The sequence below is a fragment of the Purpureocillium takamizusanense genome, chromosome 1, assembly GCF_022605165.1.
Source record: "Purpureocillium takamizusanense chromosome 1, complete sequence".
In the NCBI taxonomy this organism is placed as follows: Eukaryota; Fungi; Ascomycota; class Sordariomycetes; order Hypocreales; family Ophiocordycipitaceae; genus Purpureocillium; species Purpureocillium takamizusanense.
In genome coordinates this window covers 5,536,696-5,559,376 of record NC_063068.1, presented here as the reverse complement: position 1 = coordinate 5,559,376, position 22,681 = coordinate 5,536,696, and the positions used below count along the sequence as shown (strand labels likewise).

The 22,681-nt window shown below is 60.4% G+C and overlaps 8 protein-coding genes across 8 annotated transcripts; 2 read left to right on the top strand and 6 right to left on the bottom strand.

Annotated features, from left to right (window-relative positions):
- Nucleotides 1-4,368: 4,368 nt before the first annotated feature.
- Nucleotides 4,369-6,990, bottom strand: TRM5 (tRNA (guanine(37)-N(1))-methyltransferase). The gene is made up of 5 exons (XM_047982640.1): nucleotides 6,664-6,990; nucleotides 6,313-6,589; nucleotides 5,992-6,236; nucleotides 5,514-5,932; nucleotides 4,369-5,429 (listed from the first exon to the last, which is right to left on the bottom strand). The coding sequence occupies exons 3-5, from the start codon at nucleotides 6,059-6,061 to the stop codon at nucleotides 4,908-4,910; spliced, it is 1,011 nt and encodes a 336-aa protein (XP_047838606.1). The 5' UTR covers nucleotides 6,062-6,236; nucleotides 6,313-6,589; nucleotides 6,664-6,990; the 3' UTR covers nucleotides 4,369-4,907.
- JDV02_001690 (uncharacterized protein) lies at nucleotides 5,380-8,228 on the top strand. Its single transcript, XM_047982639.1, has 4 exons — nucleotides 5,380-5,799; nucleotides 5,860-7,183; nucleotides 7,268-7,526; nucleotides 7,598-8,228. The coding sequence occupies exons 2-4, from the start codon at nucleotides 7,087-7,089 to the stop codon at nucleotides 8,223-8,225; spliced, it is 984 nt and encodes a 327-aa protein (XP_047838605.1). The 5' UTR covers nucleotides 5,380-5,799; nucleotides 5,860-7,086; the 3' UTR covers nucleotides 8,226-8,228.
- Nucleotides 8,229-8,305: 77 nt separating this feature from the next.
- Nucleotides 8,306-9,401, bottom strand: JDV02_001689 (diphosphate specific; the record flags this gene model as incomplete). Its single annotated transcript, XM_047982638.1, has 3 exons — nucleotides 8,306-8,784; nucleotides 8,844-9,249; nucleotides 9,306-9,401. The coding sequence occupies 3 exons, from the start codon at nucleotides 9,399-9,401 to the stop codon at nucleotides 8,306-8,308; spliced, it is 981 nt and encodes a 326-aa protein (XP_047838604.1).
- Nucleotides 9,402-9,997: 596 nt separating this feature from the next.
- Nucleotides 9,998-12,821, top strand: SEC10 (Exocyst complex component 5; the record flags this gene model as incomplete). The annotated part of the gene is made up of 2 exons (XM_047982637.1): nucleotides 9,998-10,388; nucleotides 10,459-12,821. Exons 1-2 carry the CDS (start codon nucleotides 10,193-10,195, stop codon nucleotides 12,819-12,821), a joined length of 2,559 nt encoding a protein of 852 aa, XP_047838603.1. The 5' UTR covers nucleotides 9,998-10,192.
- Nucleotides 12,822-13,112: 291 nt separating this feature from the next.
- Nucleotides 13,113-14,948, bottom strand: DUS4 (tRNA-dihydrouridine(20a/20b) synthase (NAD(P)(+)); the record flags this gene model as incomplete). Its single annotated transcript, XM_047982636.1, has 5 exons — nucleotides 14,782-14,948; nucleotides 14,602-14,680; nucleotides 14,399-14,501; nucleotides 13,954-14,278; nucleotides 13,113-13,788 (listed from the first exon to the last, which is right to left on the bottom strand). The coding sequence occupies exons 1-5, from the start codon at nucleotides 14,838-14,840 to the stop codon at nucleotides 13,113-13,115; spliced, it is 1,242 nt and encodes a 413-aa protein (XP_047838602.1). The 5' UTR covers nucleotides 14,841-14,948.
- Nucleotides 14,949-15,371: 423 nt separating this feature from the next.
- Nucleotides 15,372-18,470, bottom strand: JDV02_001686 (uncharacterized protein). The gene is made up of 4 exons (XM_047982635.1): nucleotides 18,276-18,470; nucleotides 17,925-18,190; nucleotides 16,947-17,862; nucleotides 15,372-16,881 (listed from the first exon to the last, which is right to left on the bottom strand). Exons 3-4 carry the CDS (start codon nucleotides 17,795-17,797, stop codon nucleotides 15,399-15,401), a joined length of 2,334 nt encoding a protein of 777 aa, XP_047838601.1. The 5' UTR covers nucleotides 17,798-17,862; nucleotides 17,925-18,190; nucleotides 18,276-18,470; the 3' UTR covers nucleotides 15,372-15,398.
- Nucleotides 18,471-18,928: 458 nt separating this feature from the next.
- JDV02_001685 (uncharacterized protein) lies at nucleotides 18,929-19,417 on the bottom strand (the record flags this gene model as incomplete). The annotated part of the gene is made up of 1 exon (XM_047982634.1): nucleotides 18,929-19,417. One exon carries the CDS (start codon nucleotides 19,415-19,417, stop codon nucleotides 18,929-18,931), a length of 489 nt encoding a protein of 162 aa, XP_047838600.1.
- Nucleotides 19,418-20,708: 1,291 nt separating this feature from the next.
- Nucleotides 20,709-21,917, bottom strand: JDV02_001684 (uncharacterized protein; the record flags this gene model as incomplete). The annotated part of the gene is made up of 5 exons (XM_047982633.1): nucleotides 20,709-20,751; nucleotides 20,839-20,928; nucleotides 20,997-21,097; nucleotides 21,201-21,833; nucleotides 21,903-21,917. 5 exons carry the CDS (start codon nucleotides 21,915-21,917, stop codon nucleotides 20,709-20,711), a joined length of 882 nt encoding a protein of 293 aa, XP_047838599.1.
- Nucleotides 21,918-22,681: the final 764 nt, after the last annotated feature.

Below are 22,681 nucleotides of genomic sequence, written 5' to 3'. Positions count from 1 at the left end.
GGCAGCAGCAAGCGTGGTGGATCTCGATTGCTCCTGCCAGCGCTTGCTGCCACCAACGGCTCCGGTCGCGTCAGCAGCTGGCAGGCGTGGGCGTTCGCAACTCCCGCCAAAAATCGCGAGGATGACCCAACGCCGTCCACATCAGCATCGTCTCCCCTCGTCGTTGACCATCGTTGGTCGACACCACGCCAACCCGACCGACCGCCTTCGGGATGCCATGTCACCGCGACCCACTCGGCAGGTGCATGCCCACGACCTCATGTTGAGAGCCAGACCCTGAACATCCCCCAGCTTCCCGTTCGCGGCCTGCATGTCCTGAGATCTCAATGTCCGCCAGGGGTTGGGACCGGGACGGCAATACCCTATTGTGATTTCATTGAGGGCCTCGGGTGAGCTCATCGTTCCGTTGCACGACCGCTGGCTGATCACCCTGTGGCTTGCAACCTACTTCGTATACCTCCGATATATCCCGCCGCGGGGCGAGATTTTACCCAGGCAGGAACAGCAGAGGATTAACACAGTAGGTACCTCTTTGCAGTTCAGCCTCTGAACAGCAATGAAGAACCTACCCCGGGTGCCGATACGATCAGATTCCTATGTGGAAACTGTACGTCTTGTGTGAGATCCTGCACGAAGCTTCTCCGCATCCAAGCCGCAGCCCCAGCCAGCCACGCACGTCCCCCCCCCCCGTCTTCTGCTTCGGAACACTGTGCTTCTCCGGAATAAATCCCAACGATTTGCAATGATTGATGCCATGAAGCGGCGCGTGTTTGTTTGCTGCCACGCTCTGCTCTAGCACCCTGCCCGGCTTGGCCCTGCGCGGTCAAGGCTGTTGGTCATCAAGGAGCTGCATTGTCGAGCTGGAGCCGGTGAGAGTCCCAGGCCTAATCCCTCTCCAGGACCGGCTGCCATCCATCTCTCTGCTGCTTCGTGCGGCAAGCACAGTGCAAGCGGACTGAGGAGTCGAGCTCAATTGCGTTGTCGACGACCCCAGCTCTCCCACGTTCGTCAGCCCCCCCGCCCCATTGCACACGGCGCTGCATCAGAAATATGTAATAGGCAACGCGTGCTTGATACACTTGATGCATTGGCGACCTTGAGGGCTGTCACACTCCATGCAGGGCGCGCTGCAGCTGCTCGACGCGGGGCCAAAGAGCCTGATTGGCGTCAAGCCACCAACCGTCGTGCCACGACAGGAGTCAATCGCAACTCGCAGCTCGCAGCCGCCGGTCTTGTTCCTATCAGTGCCGGCCCGACGGCGCTTCACCAATTGCGCGCCATTGTCTGTCGGCATGGGCACGGCGCTCGACCATCGCTCACCTCCGTCGGCAAGTCAGCCCCTCACTGGCGCGAGTAAGAGGTGGATTTTGCGAACTAACGTAGTTGCGCCCGCCTGGCCTTGGGAACGATCGACGCCAGGTTTGGCAACGGCAGTTTTTGTGTCTGCTCAAGCCACAATGAATTTGTATGTTCTGCCCAGGGAGACCGACTAGCAACGTCACCCGCGGCTGCAGCCTCTGAAAAGTTCCTGTTCCTACAAACTCAAATGCCCTACGCCATATGGGTTTGCTCCGAATCTCTCTCATGTGCAGTAGAGACAACTTTCCGGGGCCCGGAAACTTGGAAAGAGGCATTTGTTCTCCTCATTCTTTGCTGACTGACGTGCAATACTTGAGGTAATTCGTCCCGTTCGTCCTGCGAGCTTAGTATCTATCGGCTTGGGACCCCCTGCACAAACACTCAGCGTATTGGTCGATTGGACCCTAGGATGCCGCTTCAAGCCCGGACATGGCTTGTACAGGAAAGCCGAAGGGCACCCAGGTATTTGCGGCTCCGACGCGAGATTTGGCGAGGCTTTCCGTGCCGCCAGCGGTCACATCATCTCGTGCCGCAATTGTGGCAACGGACAGGCCGGTTATCAGCCCAGGGAAAGATGCACAACACACACGCCGCTGAGCGACCGACTCCACCGCAACCTGCAGCTACTTTTTCGACAACACGCTAGTTAAGTAGTTGCTGAGGTGGCATTTGGAGTTTGGAAGGCTGCAGACCCATGCTAGGGCTGCACTGCGACTGCGCGGGCTGCATGCAAGCGTGCGCGCAGCTACGAACAAGGCGGCTCCAACTGCGGGAGGCATACGCATGCTAACTAGCTAGCAGCAGCCAATGTGAGACGGCGAAATGCTCGAGTGACTCGCCGTGTCTGCCGTGAGCTTCGTTCGGGCTGCCAGCTAACTACTTGGTTAGCAGCCGTACATTATGTACATACATACACATACACATGCGACGAAACGGCCAAACATGTCCAAGGCGCCTCGAGCCCCTTCCTTGCCTGCAGGAGCGAACTCCACAGCGGGGTGCCGAGCATCCTGAGCTTGCTAGGTGGTGAATCTAGTGATGCACTTACAAGAGGCATGCAAGTAAATAAGTTACTGCGGCAGGACGGGTTGGCATACGCATTACTTCGTCGTGGATGCAGCCACCAACCCTCACAAGTCCGGGCATGACATGGCACAGGGCTCGCTCGCAGCCAGGCCACGTATCAAGGTTGTTGCAGACACGCCTGCGTGCCGCCTCTCGGCGCAGAAGCACCCACCACTGAACACTGTTGCTAGCCCAGCTTCTTGTTAGCACTGCGCAAACGAGCTCTGCTGATTTGTTTACTATCCGTTGCGCATGGAACACATGTTGGGCCACAGCGACACCGCTACTAGGTAAGGTATTATTGGGACTGCCCAGACTTGGTAGAACACGCCGTGGCGTGGCGCAGACCTTGGCGAGGAGGGCTGGTCCGTTCAAGACGTTGTGCTGCCCTAATGCTTTGTCGACCATTGCATCCCGTCAGTCATGTTTATTTACAACATGGATGGCGCCAAGGGACGCCGCGATGGGGCCCGAAAGGAGAAGGGGGGCAGCGTCTGACCGGCTGTCCCAAATTGCACCGTCAACGAAGATAGATAGGTAGGACCGTCGAGGGAATGGTAGCGACTGCCGTCCACCGGTGTTATCAAGACCCCCGCTGAGGCACTTTTTACGGTTCCAACTACCAATGACAAACTGACTCAGCAAAGTAAGTGTTCTTGATAACACACCAAGGTTGAACCAAGCTTGGGGTTGTCCATGCTGGTGCCCGTCTGCCTGCGATGACGACGGTGGCCATATCTACCGGGGAAAGGGTTCTCTGTTCACACCTTGGAGAGAGAGAAAGAGGGAGAGAGGAAGAGAGAGCGCCTGGGTCCCACACGGCTGAAAGTCAGACGGCCCGGCAGGCCGACCGGGCCGCACGTTCGGCGTCGCGATGACGCGCAGGGCAAGGGCAGATGGAGCCGCCGGCGAGATCTGCTAGGGAGGATATACATACTAGGAGCGAGACAAGTCTTGTATGCAGTACAGCCTGCGTACCTCCGCCGGATGTACTTAACGACCTTATCTTTGGCCTGTGTGCGAAAATGTGGGGGGGCATACGGCACGAGGTCTATGCGGATCGATCTTGCGATGCCTTTTTTTTTTTTTTGATTAAGAACTGGTGGGGTGTGTCTATGGGAAGAAGAAGAAGGCGGTGGGCTTCTAGTAGCATGTAATGTATGTGCGCGCATACGTATGTCGCAGCTGATGGCGAGTCACGATGAACTCGCTTGTGCGACGGGTTTGCCGCGTGTTCTAGGAGTACAGCATCCGGAGAGAGAGTGAGTGAATGCCTGTCTCAGGTTCGATGGGCTCTCGCTTGGAATCTCGAAGGGCGGTCTCGACGAGCCGGGGCCTCCCGGAAAGACGGTCGCTGTGGTCGGCATCTTTACAACCCTAAAGGAGTTCTTCCCGCCCCCCAAGTCGGAGACGAGCAAAGAGACTGTGTGCCGCGTCGGAGTCGCATCATCTCATGAGGCATCTGCCCACCTAGTGCTCCGAAGTGGCATGTTCGCTCGCCCGCCCGCCCGCGTCGTAACCGCACCGCGCGATCCCGGGCATGGCCGTACGAGTGAACCAAGGGGCAGCGGCGACGGCTGGGACGGGTTGAACGCTGTCCCGGCTGGGACGCCATGGCTCGCTGCCTGATGCTGCTGCTGCTGCTCTGTTAAATGAGACGCCGTAGCGGCGTCGAGAACGCACAGTACTTGGTATTTCGCGCCGCTCTGTCGCATGGCCGGCTGGCCAGCCAATTCATTCTCCTTCCCATGTCCCGCGGCTGGTGCGGGCGCTAAGCGACGAGATCGCCTGCTACTAGTAGCACGTAGCTGCATCGCCTCGTGTCGTGATGACTTGCTCCCGGCCATGCGCGCGCGATGCTGCACCTCCTGTGCACAAGCGTGCGCGACGCGCTTCACCACGCGGCGCGAGGCCACTTGGCCATGGAAGCCCCGGCTCCCCTCCCCCCCTTCTTTCTCCCCGTCCGTGTGTATGGATGCTTGCAGGTCGACCGTAATAGTGCAAAAGGACAGAAACGAAGGGGGCGGGCGGGGAGAAGGGAGGGATGGCGGGACAGGAACAGGGAAGGAAGCTGGTGGTACTACCGTACAGAGGTAGCACATACAACGCTCCCCGCAATTCCTGTTCATGCGAGCCATCGCTGACCGGCTGCATGCCGAGATTGCAGCGCAGGATTGCTGCATGCGCCTCTGCGTCGCTGGCAGGCCTCTGGCAGCGCATTACGTGCCGTCGACGATAACAGTGCAGAAGTGGCCAGACGGTCGACGCACTGGCGGTGGCAAAAAAGGCAGACTCCGAGAAATCCCGCGCAGCAGCGGCTCGCCGGGACGGTCACTGCGGCAGTGAACGCTCAAGAAACTCCGCACGTACATAAAACGCGGCCCGCCTCCATGGCTCGGAGACGTCGGACAGAGCCGTCGTACGTGGGGAGAGGAGGGGTGGAGGGCCGGGCCAGAGAGCATACCTAACCCATGGGAACGCAATCATTTGCGGGGAGCGAAGGCGACCTCGGGAGGCAGGCGGAAGCTGGCGCAAAACATGCGCTTCGCGGGCGCCACGTCGCGGACCTCATGGATTGTCACCTGCCCGTCGATATCCGCGTCTCCTGGTTGCAGTCGGACCCCGACCTCGTTGTAGATGCGCTGGCAGATGTCGTTGAAGGCGGTTGCATCGTCTGCCTTGACAGCGAAGCAGTGGGCGTGAACCATGGGCAGCCTCGTCCCAGTGTGCGGGGCGAAAAGCTTCTCCTGCCCCGAGTAGACACCCTTGTAGTTGTGCAGGAACTCGAGGGCCGAGGCCGGCAGGTTCATCACAAAGTGAGAGATGGTCGGGGGCACGGGAACCTGGACGGGCCGCGGGCGAGACTCCGGTGGCGCGCTCCTGGGTACTTTTGCTGGCTTGACCACGGCGCAGTCACCCCGCTGAGATGCCTCGAGGACGAGGTCTGCGGCCGTCTTGATAAAGTCATGCCCATCATAGTTGAACGGCTTGACGAACTCGGACACCTATGCGGACGTCAGCCGGGGCAACCTAATCGGCGGGGGTGGACGGGGGGCGTCGCGGCAGCGGCTCCAAGCTGGCACACTTACCTTATTTCTTCGTATCGCTTCCTCGAGATACCTGTAGCTCTCTGGATTCTTATCGTTGGCCCAGACGAAGACGCCCTTCTTGCCGGCCGGAGCGGCAAAGGGCCCAATGCCAGCCATGACGTCGGCTACGACCTCGCCGGGCTTGAAGAGCGCCGTGATACGCTGGTGCTCGGTGCCGAGCTTGGTGTTCCAGTACACCTTGGAGTAGTCGAACTTGAAGACGCAGCCCGCCTCGCTCACCTCGACGAGCATGTCGTCGGGGCCGGCGAGGACCTCGTAGGCAAAGGTGCGAAACTCGCTCTCCGTGCCGACATTGTCCGTCTTGTTGATGACGGTGCGGATGGAGGGGTTCTTGTCGATGATGACCTGGGCGATGATGTACTTGTAGGGGTGGTACTGGCTCCTCAGGTTGAGGTGGGCTGCGGGCGTCAACGTGAGGGTCTCCGATATGGCGAACGGGATTGGGATGGCAACCTACCGACGTGACCTGCCGTGTTGAACCCGACGGGGATCTCGCCGTGGAGCTCCTGGGGCAGTATCGATCTCATGACGTCCACTGCGTTGGCCCAGTGTCAGCGAGCTTTGATCCATGGGGGTGTCTTCACTGTCATCAGGACGCACAGTAACTCCACAGCTCGTAGTCAATGGCGACATCAAACGGCACGACCTTGATATCGCCCTCTCTGGACGCCTCCTGCAGTATCGGGCTCCATGTGTCAGGTTCTTAGCGCGAGCGTGTTAGCAATATCACAGGTCACTGCAACCCGGAGAGGGTGGCGAGGCGCTGCGTGGGGCTCACGGGAAGGCTTGATATCGGGCTTGAGAATGAGGCACTTGCGGCCCTGGGACGCAAGCTCGCGGTCCGGGTCGGCGGCGATGGAGTCGAAGCGGTCGAGCATGAGCAGGTCGCGTGACTTCTCGAGCTGCTTGCGGTACTTGGACAGGAGGCGGTTGTCGCGGACCGAGGCGGCGGCCGTGGGCAGCGTGCGCGAGAAGAGCGCCCGGTCGAGCGTTTTGGCGGCCCGGGCCGCGGCGGGGGCGCGGAAGAGGTTCATCTCCAGGCTGGAGCGCTTGGCCTGGGAAGGGGGTTGTCTTGTTACATTCCGTTGTGGTCATGATTTGGGGCGCTGAGTGAGTGAAAGTGAGTTACCTCCATGTCCGTGAGCGATCGTTATGAATTCGCTAAGGATGGAAACCCTGTAGAGTTTTGTGGGTGCGTGTGCGGGTGTGAGCTATCAGGCGACAATGAGAATCGACATCGTGAACTTTTTTTCCCCCGAGCGCTCAGCAAGGCACTGGTGGTCTTTCCCGGTGGAGGGGCTAGGGGTTGGACAAGGCTGCAGGATGCGAAAGTGTCTGAGCTCATAATTGGCCACCAGGCACAGGATGTCGGGCGGGCGACCTCAGTTCGGCGAATCACTGGGCAGAGCGGGCTCGACAAGGCTGAAGGTACTTCTGTGATGTCACGACTCACAACTCACCTCACTCGACCTTGGTTTTAATCGTTAGAATTACACAGCTTTCTCACTGAGACGCGAATTGACGTAGCCCCTCAAAGTCCCTTGCTCTCATAATGTCCAACAAGAGGACGATAGAAGCCTTCTTTGGATCCGCACCCAAGCGCAAAAAGACTCAAGTCGATGCCGTCAACATCGACGAGGCCAATGTAGGTGCTAAGGGGCTTCATTTGCAGCCCACCAGCGCTTCACAGGGGTCGACAGAGCGCTAAAGCTGCCCACTCTTATTGCAGGTAGAAACTTCCAAGCATGCTCATTATCCGCATCCCATCGTCGATTTGCCGCCGTCAATGTGCAAGGAAATCTCGTCCCTGCCTGCCAGGGAGGCCAAAGCCATCAACGACCAGCCGGATCTCGACCTGCTGTACTTCGAACCGTACATCCCCGAGTACCTGGCCCGGCAGCTCTTTCAGTTTCTGCGCGCAGAGTTGCCCTTTTACAGGGTCGAGTATGACATCAAGCGCGGGGGGTTTGAGACGCATATCCGCACTCCGAGGTTGGTCTTGCGCGTCTTCGGCCTTGAAAGCATCGACGAGGCGAAGTGCATTGCTGATGGGTGAGTTCAAGGTGGACAACCGTCTTCGGTCTCGACGAGACATCGTACTTTGACGAGTCCGGCCGCGTCATCGATCGGGCTGCGGGCGTCCCAGCGGCGGACAAACGGTATGAAAAGTATCCTCCACGTCCGCTGCCGCAGTGCCTCAACGTGCTACGCCAATCAGCCGAGGCAGCCACGGAATGCCGCTTCAACTTCTGCCTGGTAAACTACTACGCATCCGGTTCCGACAGCATATCCTTCCATAGCGATGACGAGCGGTTCCTCGGCAAGGACCCAGCCATTGCCTCCTTCTCCCTTGGCGCGCGGCGAGACTTTCTGCTCAAACACAAGCCGCCGTCCCCGTCCCAAGGCACTGATCAGAAGAGTGATGGAGCCGCCGCAGGCTCCAAGCCACTCAAGTTTCCTCTTGGGAACGGCGACATGATTCTCATGAGAGGCGCGACGCAGTCCAACTGGCTGCACTCCATCCCCAAGCGCACGGGCAAGAACCAGGAGGACGGGGGTCGAATCAACATCACTTTCCGGCGAGCCATGGTAAAGGGTGGGACCGAGAACTATTACAACTATAACGTCGGCACCGGGCCCGTGTATCGCTGGGACAAGCTGAACCGCGAAATGAGAGTGTACAAACAGTAAGGGGTATCCCGACAAGGTAATTCCCAGCACCGCCCTCGCCATCGAACGGCAGAACTCTGCCGAGGGAATGGCTCGTGACCTTACTTGCCGTGACGCATCTGTGCCCTAGCGTACTTGCGGAGCGCCCGCAGGAATACTTGGTATCCGAATCTCTCGTTGTCCTTGAGGCAGAAGATCTCGGTCAAGCGAATCTGCCAAGGGGGATAGCTGGATAGTTCGACATAGGGGCTGAAAAGAATGAGGAGGTCTGGCTCCGGCATGATGCCCTCGGAGAGCTCTGCGTCGACCAGCTCGATGGAGATGTCTCGGGGCGAGAGCTTGCCCTTTTGCGACATCTCAGCTAGGGTGCGAGTGAGGTCGACGATGGACTCACGCCCATCTTGCGCCGAGATGAGATGAAGCTTCAGGTGGCCTTGACTGTCGTCATCAACAGACGGGGACGAATATTCGTCCTTGTGCGGCGACGTGACCGACAGGCTCGGGTGCTTGCCGGCGAAGTAGAAGGTGAATTTCTGGATTACGGCCTCGTAGACACGGGGCATATGCTTCTTCAAGATTCCTGTCATCTGTGAGCTATGGCGCGCATAGATGGATTCGCAGAGCAGAATCATGACGCACCAGTCTTCTCGTATACGGAGAGCATGGGAATCTCAGCGCAGGCGCACCAGGTCGCCAACTCGGCCGTCTCGTCAATCAACCTCTCCAAGTCGGCTTTGGCGCGGTGGTTCTCCTCTGCCTTGAGTATGGCGCTGAGATGCTTGGGCCGCCTCTGAAGGCCCATGACATCCTTTCGTATATATTGTGGCGTGGCGTGGTGGTAGTAAAGGACCGACGAGACCTGATAACAAACAACGTTGACGGTCTGGCGGATTCGGATGTAGAGCGAGAAGATGCCATGGAGGACGGCAAAGACGAGGACGTGGAGCTGGTTCTGGAGAAAGCGCCGCACACCGAGGCGCGATCTCCTCGGCGACGGCGACGACCGGCTGACAAGGGGAAGCTCGCTGGGCGCGGGAAGATTTGTCTGTCCCCTTTGTTAGTGACCTCCGCACAGCGTCTGCAGGCGGACGAGATACTAACCTTGAGCATCCTCTGCTTTTCTTGGTCGCTGAGCTTGGAGTGCCCCTCGACCTCATCGGCCCTATACGCCGCGCGATCGCGAGAGTTGACCGGCATTGCGCTGGTGTCGCAGCCTCAGAGGGCTGGCTTGTGACTGATCGGAGGAATCGGAGGAGCAGAGGCAGGTTTCGTCGGTGTTGGCACGAGTCGAATCTTCGGGCCGGGGGGTGCACGATATGGAGCGTGTCGTGCGCGAGGATATGCGGCATATGTATGTGTAGAAACGAAGGACGTGGCGACGCGGCCCTCGAGAGGAAGCCAGATGGAAGCTTAGAAGCCAGACAGAGGCGACGACGGCTGAGCCTCAAAGGATCTTACGTTGTGGTTGCGTTGCAAGCAGGCTTGGCTTTGTGCAGCCTGGGTGGCCAAGCTGTGGCGCAGCAGACGGGCATGGAGCAGCCCTGGAGCTTTGGCGCTTTGGGGCATTGAGGTTGCACCGGGCCCTCCTGTCTGGAAGTGAACCAAGTGCCTGTGGGCCTGCAGTCGCCTGGCGGGGTGCTGGGATGCTTTCAATCGTGGCGGGGCCACCCATCAACCCAGTCCTCGGGCGGCGTGCTGGAGTGCGACTCCTCGGGCGGGTGGCATAGCATACCTGGCATGGATGGTAGTTATTCCAATGCCTGGCTTCGCGACTCAGACATCGGCACCACCACCACCACCACCACCACCACCACTACCGCCCTCCCAATTACCGACCGACCGCGACGCACCGTTGCAAGACAGGCCCTGCTGTTCGCTGGATGAACGACACTCGGCGCGCAGAGCCGTGGCCACCGCGACGACAGTGGTGATTGACATGCGCACATAGGCGACGCCAGGGGGGCTCGCTGTCACGTCCACTCGCCAGCATGGATCGGTCGAGCTCGGGGCCCAAGAGCCTTTTCCCCAAGGCGCCGAGCTTCACCCTCGACAACTTCTCCAGCAAGGACTTTATCGTGCGCGACTTTGTCGACAGTCTGGCCGAGAGCGCCGTACCTGTCAACCGGCGATCGGGTCCGGGACAAGTGGCGTTTGACCCAAAGCCGCTGATTCGAACCTTTGAGAGTATGGCCGACAATGCCCGTTGCCCCGTCTCACGCGACCGGGACAACGTCAAGCTGATGCCCCTATGCAGATGCGTTGTCGCAGCTCGCCCTGCTCGGAGAGGAGCTCCAGGGGAGCGAGTCCGAGCTATTATCACAAGTCCGCCGCGCCGAGATTCAACATGACCAGACGCTCGATACCCTCGGCCGGAAGCTCGACGAAACCATGAGCTCATTCGAGGCTCTCGACGTCACGCTCAACTCCGGGTCTGCCAGCGCGCCCGACACCAGCGGCAGGTCCGATGGCGGAGGAAACGTGGCCGTGCAAATTGGTGAGAAGCTTGAGGAGCTGGACCGGAAGCGAAGGCGGGCGCAAGACGCCAACTTCTTGATCCAATGCTGGACAGAGGTCAGCGAGACCGGCCAGCTCGCGTCCCTGGAAGATATACGGCGCCAAGGCGGCGCCGAGAACAAGGTCAGGTGCGCCGTGATTGCGCGCCAGCTCATGAGGATCAGCCAGCAGCTCGACCCGACGTCCTGGGGCCAGACCAACGGCCATCGCAATACGGGCTCGAGCAGTCCCATGGCCAGGGCACACAACACGCGCGAGATCCTGGAGAAGTTTTGCGAGACGCTGGAACAGGACCTCCTCAAACAGTTCAACAACAGCTACCGGCGGCAGAATTTTGACGATATGATGGAGTGCTCCAAGGTCCTCTACGATTTCAACGGCGGGGCGAGCGTCATCGCTGTATTCGTCAACCAGCACCAGTTCTTCATCGATCGTGACCAGCTCATGAGCGATGAAGTCACCGCCGACGGGGAGATGTGGGAAGCGCTGGCAGATCCCGATTCGGACCCGCCGGGCATTGAGCCCAGCCTGCAGTCCCTCATCGACGAGGTCAAGATTGTGATGCAGGAGGAGTCCTTTATCATCAAGCGGGCCTTCCCCTACTACGAGACGGTCTTGACCAAGTTCATCCAGCGAGTTTTTCAGCAGTCGATTCAGCAGCGCCTGGAAAAAGTCCTCGACAAGGCCGAGACCATATCCACGCTTGCCTTCCTGCGGTCATTGCATTCTTCCAGGAGTTATATCGGGTCTCTGGTGGAGGACCTAAAGACGCACGGTCTGACGGAGCACCCGGAGCCGTGCTCGGCGCAGATTTCGCAAGCATTGGACCAGCAGCTTGATGAACTCTTTGTGCCGTACATGGTCGGCAACACGTACATTGAGCGCGAAAAGAAGAGCCTCGAGGAAATGTACGGCTCGCTGTTGTTCCGATTCTCCATGTATCACTCGCGCCGCAAGAAGGCACCAACCGGCTTTATGGCGTCCTTGGCTCAACAGGGGACGCAGTTCATCGCTACCGCCAAGGATGCCTACCTCGAACGCCTCGAGTCGTCAGACCTGACGCCGACGCAAAAGAAGATCATGTTGCGCGTCGCCGGCCTCAAGGACAAGGACAACAAGAACGAGATCGAGGTGACGGAGGAGGACGGTGCGCTCAGCGTCGCCAACGCCAAGAGGATGCTTAAGTGGCTGGCGGAGAGCGTGCAGCGGACGCTGGAGCTGGGCTCTCGAGTCGAGACGCCCAAGGACATGAACGTGCTTCTGGGCCTGCTGCTCACCAGCATGGGCAAGGTGTACATCGAGACGGCGCTCGAGGCGGCGCACATGCAGGCGACGGTTCTGGAGAACTCCAAGACGGAGCCGGACCTGTCTTACCTCCCGGGCATCCGGCCGGCGGTGACGGTGGCGGCCATCATGGAGCGCTTCATCAGCGTGGTGCTGATCCGGCTAGCCGACTCGAACACGACGGTGCGCAAGAATATGGAGGCGCAGAAGAAGATGGCCACGGACTCGATCGAGAAGAAGGCCAACGCAGTGGTGAAGGCGTCCATTGACGTTGTGTCCAACTGGACGGCCAAGGCGCTCGGCGGCCAGAAGAAGCAGGACTTCCGGCCGCGCGACGCGGAGCTCGAGTCGCTACAGACGCCGACGTGCTTGGCCATATGCACGTTCCTCGCGCGGGCGGGCAAGCAGGCGGCGCAGGCCGTCGACGGGCTCAACGCCGAGAAGTTCTTTAGCGAGCTGGCCATGGCGGTGCAGGGCCTGCTCTTCGACCACTTCAAGAAGTTCCAGGTCAACGCCACGGGCGGGCTCATGGTCACGCAGGACATTGCCAAGTACGCGGCGACGCTGCGCGACTGGCCGCTGGCCAAGGACGTGACGGCCGCCGTGGAGCTGCTGACGGAGATTGGGTCGCTCTTCATCGTCGGGCCTGAGGCGCTGCGCGAGAAGTCGCGCACGCTGTCTGTGGGCACGGGCGCGGGCGCGGGGCCGTCATCGTCGTCGTCGCGCGGCAAGCTGTCCAAGGCGGACTTTCGGGCGTTTGTGCAGCGCAGAGACGACTCGGGGAGCGTGGGTATTCAGAGCGTCTTGGCGGGGTTGTGAGGCGATGGGTGATTCTGCGGACGGGAGTCAGGGGAGGGACGTGGCATGGCATGTCGCTGTCATGGGAGTGTACGGTACTTGCAGGCGATTAGACGCCAGACGAGAGGGAACGAGCGGTTGATACCATGCACGTAGGTGCTAGCGACTCGTCATACGCTGTTTGAATCTATATCATGAGTTCATTGCTGGAGTCTATGCTGCTGAGGTATCTCTCTCTCTCTCTCTCTCTATATATACATATATGGCTGATCATGATTCTTATAAAGCTGGGGGCGAAGTGCGGCGCCCTAGTCACAGGTCCCTACGCAGGCCGCCCTTGCGCCCCGTGCGCTCCTCCAGCTTCTCGTCGAGGTAGTCGATGAGTTCGCACATGTCGGCCAGGCCGGAGAGGCGGGCGCGGTCCCTGCGGCCCAGCAGCGGGTTCCTGTCGGCGGCGGCGGCGAAGCCCGGGCCGCACATCTCGGAGACGTGGTGGACGACGAGCTTAAAGGGCAGCGGGCAGCGGGCGACGTTGGACATGAAGGTCTCGACGGCCTCCCAGGGGCAGGTGGGGTGGCCGGCGAAGAGGGCCGGGTTGGCGAGGAGGCCGCGCGCGGACATGAAGCCCTCGAGGTTGGTGTTGCTGGGGCGCGGTGCTGCCGCCGGGGTGCCGTTTGGCTGCCGCCGGGGCTGCTCGTCGTGGTCGTGATCGTGATCGTCCTTGATGGTGAGGGTGGCAAGGGGGAGGTCCGAGGGCGTCGTCGTCGTGGTTGACGACGGCTTGAACGGCAGCGCGGACAGGTCAAAGACGTCGCCGGAGAGGAGGATGGGCAGCGTGCCGGCGTACTTGGCCGTCAGGATGTCGAGGGCCTCGGTGCGGATGGGGGTCGTGGAGGGGGTGCTGCGCGTGCGCGGGTGGATGGTGACCCAGTCGACGAGCCGGTTTTGGGGATGCCCTATGACTGTGTCTAGAAAGTCCATGGTCCTCCTGCGGCAGTGACGGCAATAGTCAGCATATGCTGTGTCCATTATGCCCACCGATTCTCCCCCTTCTTTTCTTTTATCTTCGTCTCTTTTCTTCTTCTTCTTCTTCTTCTTCGTTTTTGGCTCTGGGGGGAGGCGAGTAAACCCGCCCGCTACGCTACGCACGTACCTCAGGTCGTCGTGGACGCGAATCTTGACGCTCACGCTCCGGCCGCGGGGGCTGTCGGCGTCGGCCTCCCTGCCGACGGCCCAGCCGTCGTCGCGCAGGCGGGCCCTCGTCTCGACGACCATGTCGCGGACCAGCTCGCGGCGGTTCATGAGCGCGGCGCCGAGCGTCTCGGCGCAGGCCCACGACTGGGGGCAGCCGCAGTTGAGGTCGACGCCGCCGACAAAGGGCGCGGCCAGCGCGGAGGCGCGGGCGAGCTCGAGGGGCTTGTTGGCGCCGAACTGGAGCACCGTGGGCGGCTGGACGCCGCGGGTCGATATGGTGAGGTCTGTTTTTTTTTGGGGAGGGTTTAGTCTCTTTTGGTTCACCATGATCCACGTCGTTTGTCTGTCCGTCCGTCCGACTGTCTGTCTGCAAGTGACTGAGGGGAGGTGGGAGATGGACTGACCGCTGTCGCGCGCAAACTCGCTGCGGTTAAACTCCTTGGCGAGGATCATGGGTGTCCAGCACAGGTCGACGCCGTACTGGTGGACCGTCTGGCGGAAGGCGAGCTGCGAAGCAGTCAATAGACAATTTTTGAGCGACAAGTTCAACTCATGGTGACGACGACGGAACTGTACTAGGTAGGGCAGGCGGGCGTCATCGTCGTACCTTGCTGTACCGCACCATGGGGGCGCAGGCGTACAGGAACCTGTCCTGTTTCCGGGCGGCGTCGAATATCTTGAGGGGGCTGCCGCAAGCAAAGTCAGGTTCTGGACATGTACGGATGGCCCCCCATTTTATCTCCTTTTGGCATCCACCGGCGCCTAGGGGGAAGGGATGGAAACTCACTGGGAGGGCTCGACGGGCGGCGACTCATCGCCATCATCCTCCCCGGGGGGCGCCGCCATGGCGGCTGCGCTGGTTCAGACCTTGCCTGGGTCAAGGCGGAATGAAGTGTTGTGAGTCGCAAGGCGTTGTTTCGGTAGTTCTCTAAGGTTGGGTTGAATTTGATCGAGTTGGTTTCGCCATGGTGAGAGGTTCAAGCTTGGATTATTTTTTTTCTGGTCCTTGAGTGAGAGACGTTTTGGTGGTTGGACGTTGAATGATAGCGCAGCCAATCACTGGAGCCCGCCGCGGCTACTGAGTAGCGCTTTGGGCATTCAGTCGGACGACGTTTACCTTGGCAGTAAGTTAGTATTTAGCCCCCGTAAACTTCCAGGCTCTCTCTCTCTCATCCATCCTCCGGCACAACACTTCCGTCAACAACATCATCACCATGCTCTACTACACGGCGAGCTTTCAGGCCTGTTCATGTCACAGCTGGCGGTCCCCACGTCGGCTCAGCGTACCCCTTGCATGGTCCCATCGAGAATTCAAAATCACGATGCATGATACGGAGTATATATATATATATATATATATATATATATATAACTTGTCTCCTCGCCATCATGTCCCGTCCATCATCATGACCCGGACCCTGACGCGGCAGCAGCACCAACACCGCCCTCGGGCGCCTCCTCGTCCAACGCAAACAGGCTGTCGGCATCGCCCTCCATCTCCTCTACCTCGCGCGCCCCGAGCATCCGCTCCCGCTCCAGCACCACCTCACGCAGCCACTTGCGCTCTGCCGCCGCCCGCCGCCTCGCTTCTTCCCCGACGTCCTCGAGCCGCGCCGCGAGCCGGTGCCGCGCGCTGTACATGAGCTCCTCGCGGATCGTCCGCTCGTCCTCGAGCCGCGTCCTGTACTGCGCCAGCTCCTCGTCCCGCCACTGCTGCCACAGCCGCAGGCCCTTGTCCATGCGCCGCCGCAGCGGCCGCATCGCCGCCTCCACCTTGGCCGCCGCGTCGGGCTTGCCGATCCAGAACGCCTGCAGTTGCTCCTCGTACTCGCCCTCCATCTTGCGCTCCTGTGCCGCGCGCAGTGCGTACTCGCGCGCGAACGCCTTCTCCTTGGCCGCCATCCGCGACTGCACGAGTGTCTCGACGCTTGCGCGCTGCTCTTGTTGCTGTATGTCGAGCTCCGCCCGCTTCGCCTCGCTGTCCTTGACCAGATCCCGCGCTTCCTCCTCCTGTTGCGTGTTCGCCATGACTCGCTGAAGCTCGTGGAGTTCGTCTAGCCCGTGTCGCGCTTCCTCGTACTTGAGCTCGACCTCCCTTCGACGCACCGTCTCTTGGCGGATGCGCTCCTTGATTTGCCTCTGCCAGCGCTCCTCGGCCAGCCGCGCCTGCTCCTGCCTCTCCAGCTCGGCCCTCCTGGCCTGCTCCTGCTCAAACATTTCGATTTGCGCGAGGATCTGCCGCAGCTCCGCCGCCTCGGTCTGCTCCCTAAACAGGCGATGTTCCCGGCGCTCCTGGGCGGCCCCCTTGAGTGCGTGCAGCGCGTCCATGGTGCACGAGCACGTCCTCCAGCGCTGCCCGCAGACGTAGCAGAACTGGTGGCCGCACCGGCACGTCATGTGCTGGCACGCCTCCCTGTGCTCGACGAGGGCGTTGCAGCTCGAGCACCGCTTCCACCCCTCCTCCTCGGCCAGCACGTTTGTCAAGTCCATGTCGCGATCCTCGGGGCACTCTCCCGTCCCGTGGTGCCGTCCCCGACAGGTTGTGCACGTCAGGTGTCCTCGCTCGCAGCGGCCCTGGCGCTTCGCCATGGTGATGTTGCGCGGCTGGACCCAGAGCGCGCAGTCTGGGCGGTGGCAGTACACGCGCTCGCTCACGGGGACCTCCCACTCTGACGCCCTCTGCTGAAACGTCTTCTTCAGGCCGTCGGGGATGTGCTTGAGGACCGTGCGGAACGGAATCTGGTTCAGGCAGCACTTTGGCGGCCACTGTTGCTCGTTCTGCACCGCGGCGGTGATGAGACGGACGAAGCACTCGCGGCAGTAGCTGTGGCAGACGAGCTTGACGCAGTCCCGTTGGGGCACGTCGTCGAGGCATGAAACGCATTCGCTGCTCTCGATTAGCCATGCAGTAGGACCAGGAGTGCCACGAGGGTTCCGTGTGTTTCCACTTACACCTCTGCGGCCACGCCGAGCCCGTCGTAGAAGCCAGACTTGCGCAGCTTCTGGAGCGTCCTCTGCGTGTGCGAGTCGGTGGACGCGACGTCGAGACGGCCGAGCGCGGCCTCGAGCTGCTGCCGCAGCGCCTCCCGCGCGCCGCCGCCCGCGCTGCTCTCCCCGTCTCCGGCCTTGCGGTGGAACAGCCGCTTCAGGGCGAACCCGCGACGCTTCTCGACCTTGGCTGCGAAGGCGGCCGACGCGACAGACGGGGCTCTCCGCAGCGGTGCTGGCGGCGGTGATGATGATGGCGGCGGCGGCGGCATCCCGATGGCAGAGTCGACCGAGCGCGTGTGGGCGACGGTCGTCTGCAGCGCAGGATGCTCTGGGCGTATGATGATGGGGAGATATGGCTCCGAGTAGTCGCTGCCGTGTCGAGCCCGGTGAGCGGCTTCCTCCTCGGCCACCTTGCGCCGGTCTTCATCGTCTTGTCTCTGGCGGTCCTCGCTGGCATTTCGCTCCCTGACGACGTCGATGGAAGACGCGACGATGTCGAGCAGTATCTGGCATGTGACGTTGGGTGTCTTGCTGAGAGAGGCCGGCGGCTCGTACCGGTGCCAGTCCACGTCCGTCAGGTCGACGTCTGGGAGGTTCTCTGCGGACCAGGCCGTCTCGCCGCGGCGGTCCTTGCTCCTCCAGCGGTTCTGGAGCTGCTCCAGCACGGCGAAGGGGTCGTCGAAGTAGTCGACGTACTCGCCGGGGGTTGCCGAGGAACCGTTGACCGCGGCGTTGGGCGCCGGCCAGTCCGTCGGCTTGCGAGAGATGTTGGCGTCGTCAAATGGGTCTGTCATGGTGTCTGTGGTCGTCATCGGTCTCGCGACACGAGGTCAACGATTGTGTCCTCATGGCGTGGTATGGTCGGCAGACGAGGAGACTACCACGGGCGTTATAAGAAAAGGGAACAAGAGTCTTGGTCAGGCGAGCCATGGCACCCGCCGGAGCGGAGGCTGAGAGGCCATGGCACGGAGCCATGACAGCATGCGCGCCCGGCTACATGTACGAAGCATGCATCCATCCTGCAGGCTGGCCGGCCGGCAGGGCAGGGCAGGGCAGGCAGACGAGCAGGGCATCCCATCCCCCCTCCTGGCCGCCATGCCGTGGGAGGCGTCGACTTGCAAGGTTCTCTTGGGGCGGCGACGGCGGCGCCCAAGGACAGAAGAGTCAAGATACAAAGTCGACAACAACCACAACAACAAGGCGTTCTTGGCCGGGCGCCTGCCCAGGACAGAGTCAGCCTGTGGGCGAACCGAAGCCTGCTCTTGTTGAACGAGGGGGGGGTGAGCGCACGTGGGAGGTTCCTGTGGGCGCGAGGGCAAGCTGGACAACATGGCGCCCGAGACGGTGCAGCTGAGCCTCGTGTTTGTTCGCGTTGGCGCTACGACTGCTAGGGTGGTTTGCATGGAGGCTTGCGGCACAGCCCCCCATTTGCCATGGACTGATTGATTGATGGAGCGAGCGAGCGAGCGAGCGAGTGAGTGAGTGAGTGAGAAAAGGACGGCTGAATGCTCGCTCGGTCCGTGGGCTCTCTAGTAAGTTGGTACGTATCGTTTCTGTCTGGGACTGGGCAGGTAGTAGTTAGTTAGGCAGGCACTAACTGACATAGTAAGTTACTATTTGTAGGCGCAAACGACGAACCATGCAACTACAAACTTACTCACTTACTAACTACTAAGGTAATACTACAAACGTGACTTCGTAACTCACCATGATACACGATTGGACACGAGGCACAGTATCCATACAAACTGATGGCTCGCTCGGCATTAATGGCGTACGTATTTGCCAACTAATAAGGCTCTCAACTGAGGAAGTACTACTAACTCACCCACCCAACTAATACCAACGTAACCCATATAACTCCCTCGACCACCCGTCACAGAACAAAAACGCCCTCCCCTTGCCCATAAGTGCTAGCATGACCGACTGCTGCCTCGGTGCTATTAGCAGAGGCCCTCGCATACCTTCTCGGTGACATAGTCCAGCTTGAGCCTCTGGTCAGGGGCCCAACCTCGGCGCCAGGCCGCAGCACACCTCTTCTTGCAGCCGTTGTCGTGTTTCATCTTTTCCTGCATGACCAACAGCCCCTCTCGAACGTCCTGCGCCGTAAAAGTCCACTCTCCCGCCGTCTGTAGGTTCTCGAAGAAGAGACAGAAGCCGTTCGGGCCGTTCGAGACCTGGTAGCACATGATGTGCCTCCCGGACACGTACGTGGCGTTGTCGGGGAGCTTCTCGGCCTTCTTTAGCAGGTATTTTATCAGCTCGGGGTGGTTCCCGCGGCCGGCCACGATGGAGGCTGTTGCGCATCTATTGCTTAGATCCTTGCAGCTGCTCTGCCATTCCCAAGTTGCCACGTCCCACATGTCCTCAATTTCGCTCGCCGCCACAAGAGGCGCGATTGTTGCCATGATGACTGCGAAGAGGGGCCGCATGTCTGTTGTTGTTGTTGTTGTTGTTGTTGTTGTTGTTGTTGTTGTTGTGTATGAGAAATGTAAGCGACTAGTAGAAAAAAATAATGAGAGAAGATTGATGAATCGATGCCGGGAAAGAAAAGATACTCGTTACGTTTTTTCTTTTTCTTTTTCTTTTTTTTTTGCCCCCAAAGCCGTTGATGATATAAAACGCGATACCAGGAAAACCAGACGCGAGGAAAGCGCGTGAATGGAGGGCGTCTTTTATCATCTCCTCCCGACTGACTTGAGCATACAAGCTGGGCATACATATGTTGCTGGAAATAGCTACGTAGCCTAGGCTGTCGCAATTATAACAGCTCAATGTAGCTTTGGTTCTTGTTGTCCCAGGCTATGCGCAGGCAGCAGGTGGTGGCCAGGGCTCGGCGTTTTGGTTTCGTGAACGCTCTGATGCCCAACGTTTATTGCACACTTACCCAACGAACAGACCTCAAACCAACTACGGAAAGGGGGAAGAAACAGAAGCCCCTCCCTCGCCCGTAGTAGATGGGACAATCTTGCAGGTTTCGGCGGGCACGGGGGGCGCGTTGTCGAATGCGAAACCGTCAAAGGTGGCTTCGGAGGCGCCCTCGACTTCCACAAGCCGTCGGCGATGTCTACATGCGTAAGGTACGTAGTCGGTGCAAATTGGCGGCGCCTACATCTGGCAGACAAGCCTGACGAAGCGGAGCTTCCTACAAAGGACTGGCCCGACGGTGCAAGCATACCTTAGTAGTCATACTAACGTCACTTGGTACGTTGAGAGGTCCCGCGGTTTGCTATTCTTTCTTGGCTTCGGATGAGCGAAACACGAGGGCGTACATTTCCTACATGGCCGGGCATCAATGTTGTGCTGTATCGATGCCGTCGAGGACGAGTCAAATGCCTGGCCCGGTATATGTTTGGTGATGCAACGGCAGAATCGCAATGCGGCGGACCAGCTGGTATATGCTCCGGGGGTTTCGTTGCGGATGCATGCAGCATGACCCCGCCGTCGCCCGTTCCTGGCTGGCGTGCCGGCGCAGGGGCCGCCATACGGCATCGGAGCCAACGTGAAAACGGCCTCGATTGAATCACGGGGGGGGGGGCTTCCCGCGGTGCTCGAATCGGCGTTTTACCGCCCGCGAACGGACGGCAGAGCAAAAGGCAAAACGACATGAGACACGGAAGCCGGGGCGGAATCAGACGGACGTTCTCCCCTCACGCTCATAGATCTCACGACGGACGCCCGCGTTTCATCTAAATTCAAGAACATCCCAAACAGCACGCCTGCTCAGATCTTGGACTTGGGATTTGCAAACTCGATCGTGTTGGTGCTGCATGACCCGGTCGTCAGCCGATGCCTCGAAGATGGGATCACACCCAATGGGGGCCGGGGAGGGCGGAAGGGGGCTTTTACATACCACGTCCCGACTCGCTCCAGGCCGACTTCCACGACATCGCCGTCCTTGAGCCATACCGGCGGCTTGCGGCCCATGGCCACACCAGCAGGTCTAGAAGGGTCAGCCAGCGCCTCAAGCAAAAGTCGAAAGGATGCCCGTCCACGAGCGGGAACACCTACGTCCCCGTGAAGATGACGTCTCCGGGCATGAGCGTCACGCCGCGGCTCAGCAGCGCAATCGTCTTTTTGACGCCAAAGATCATGTCCGCGGTCGATCCGTCCTGGGCTGTTGATCAGCACCATCATATCATGTCCCAGGATATCTTGAGCGGAACCGTTTGAAAGGGGAGGAAAGGGTGGTGAGGAGCGACGGCTTGGACGCACCTGGCGAGTCTCGCCGTTGACCTTTGTCCAAATCTTGAGCGCCTGGGGGTCCTGGATGACGCGGGCGCTGACAATGGCCGGCCCGTAGGGGGCCCAGCCGTCGAAGCCCTTGCCGTGCGACCACTGGCCGCCGCCGCGCTTCAACTGCCAGTCGCGGTGCGAGACGTCGTTGCCGACGGCGTAGCCCAGCACGCAGTCGAGGGCCTCGCTCTCGGGCACGTCGGAGCAGCGCCTGCCGATGACGACGACGAGCTCGCACTCGTAGTCGAGCCCCACGCCGCCTCCAGCCTCTTCCTGCGCCATGGGATGGACGGGGACCGCGTCCGAGGGCCCAGCCAGCGTCGTGGCTGGCTTGTAGAAGAGGATGGGGAACGCGGGGCGGGCCATGCCCGTCTCGCGGGCGTGGTCGGCGTAGTTGAGGCCCAGGCACCGCACCGTGCCGACGTCCGAGGGCGCCAGCGGCGGCAGCAGCAGCCGGATGTCCACGACCTGCTCCGTGACGTGGTGCCGGCCGAAAATGTCCCCCGCGATGACGCGCGCCCGCGTCGACTTGGACACGTCGGTGCTGCCGCGCGGGAGGATGGCGTCGCCGTAGTACGTGCGGCCGTCCCGGGCGAGGAAGCGGACGAGGCGCTGGAGGCCTGGTCAGCGACGTGGTCTTCTGAATGAGCTTTGTGGCTCTCATTCAGCATGGCGGCTTACAGAAAAGGTGGACATGGCTGGCCTCGGGGCTGGAGACGAGGGGGCTGGCGTATCGGGGTTATAATCGGCCAGCTTGAGCGCTGGTGAGGCGATGAATGGATCCAAGACGGGTGTATCAAGGATCTGCTCTCACGTCGGGGTTGCTGAAATGATCCCTTCGGTGTGCGTGGAGATGCGAATTGGGAATCTTGTGAGTTCTATAACTACTGACGCAGTCGCAGGCAGGTCGACCGACGGCAGAGGCGTCATTAATCCACCAGTGACGAGCGCTCCGCTCCGCCGATGCTGCACCCACCCCCCTCGGCCCGCTGGCCCTCGGGTGGGTGTCTGGGGCTGCTGACGACTGTAAAGTCAGGTCCTACAATATGCGTTCGTGGGGGCGCCAACAGGGGTGCTCCATTATGCAGTATCAGTGCCTTACGGCCGAGGACGTATTATTTCCATCCGCAATCCAGGCTGCTCCATGGATGCGTGCGACGAACCTCACAGCGCCTCACTTGATCTGGACGGCGAGCAGGGCAGGGCGTCTTCCAGGCTGGTGGGCGGCCCGAAAGCCGCTGTGGGGCTCTCCGATCCCGGTGCAGTCGGGTCGGGTGTCTGCCAGTGCTACCTTGTGCCGTCCAGACGTCACCCAGCACTCCGAGCTCCCCCATTGGCCTGCTGCGGCGGCCCGCCTAGCCGCCTATTACAATCTCCTCCACTGTAACCTCGGAAGACAACTCACTTCAGGTGAGCTTCAATTCGAGCGTTGCTCAACTTTTTTCCTCAACCACCCTTTG

Coding starts and splice junctions, on each gene's coding strand:
- TRM5 (XM_047982640.1), bottom strand. CDS start 6,061: ATGAGATCGATACTGCCCCAGGAGCTCCACGGCGAGATCCCCGTCGGG. Junction 5,933..5,991: donor CAACACGGCAGGTCACGTCG/GTAGGTTGCCAT, acceptor TGACGCCCGCAG/CCCACCTCAACCTGAGGAGC. Junction 5,430..5,513: donor AAGCGATACGAAGAAATAAG/GTAAGTGTGCCA, acceptor ACGTCCGCATAG/GTGTCCGAGTTCGTCAAGCC.
- JDV02_001690 (XM_047982639.1), top strand. CDS start 7,087: ATGTCCAACAAGAGGACGATAGAAGCCTTCTTTGGATCCGCACCCAAG. Junction 7,184..7,267: donor CATCGACGAGGCCAATGTAG/GTGCTAAGGGGC, acceptor TATTGCAGGTAG/AAACTTCCAAGCATGCTCAT. Junction 7,527..7,597: donor ACGCATATCCGCACTCCGAG/GTTGGTCTTGCG, acceptor GGTGAGTTCAAG/GTGGACAACCGTCTTCGGTC.
- JDV02_001686 (XM_047982635.1), bottom strand. CDS start 17,797: ATGACGACCACAGACACCATGACAGACCCATTTGACGACGCCAACATC. Junction 16,882..16,946: donor CTCGGCGTGGCCGCAGAGGT/GTAAGTGGAAAC, acceptor AATCGAGAGCAG/CGAATGCGTTTCATGCCTCG.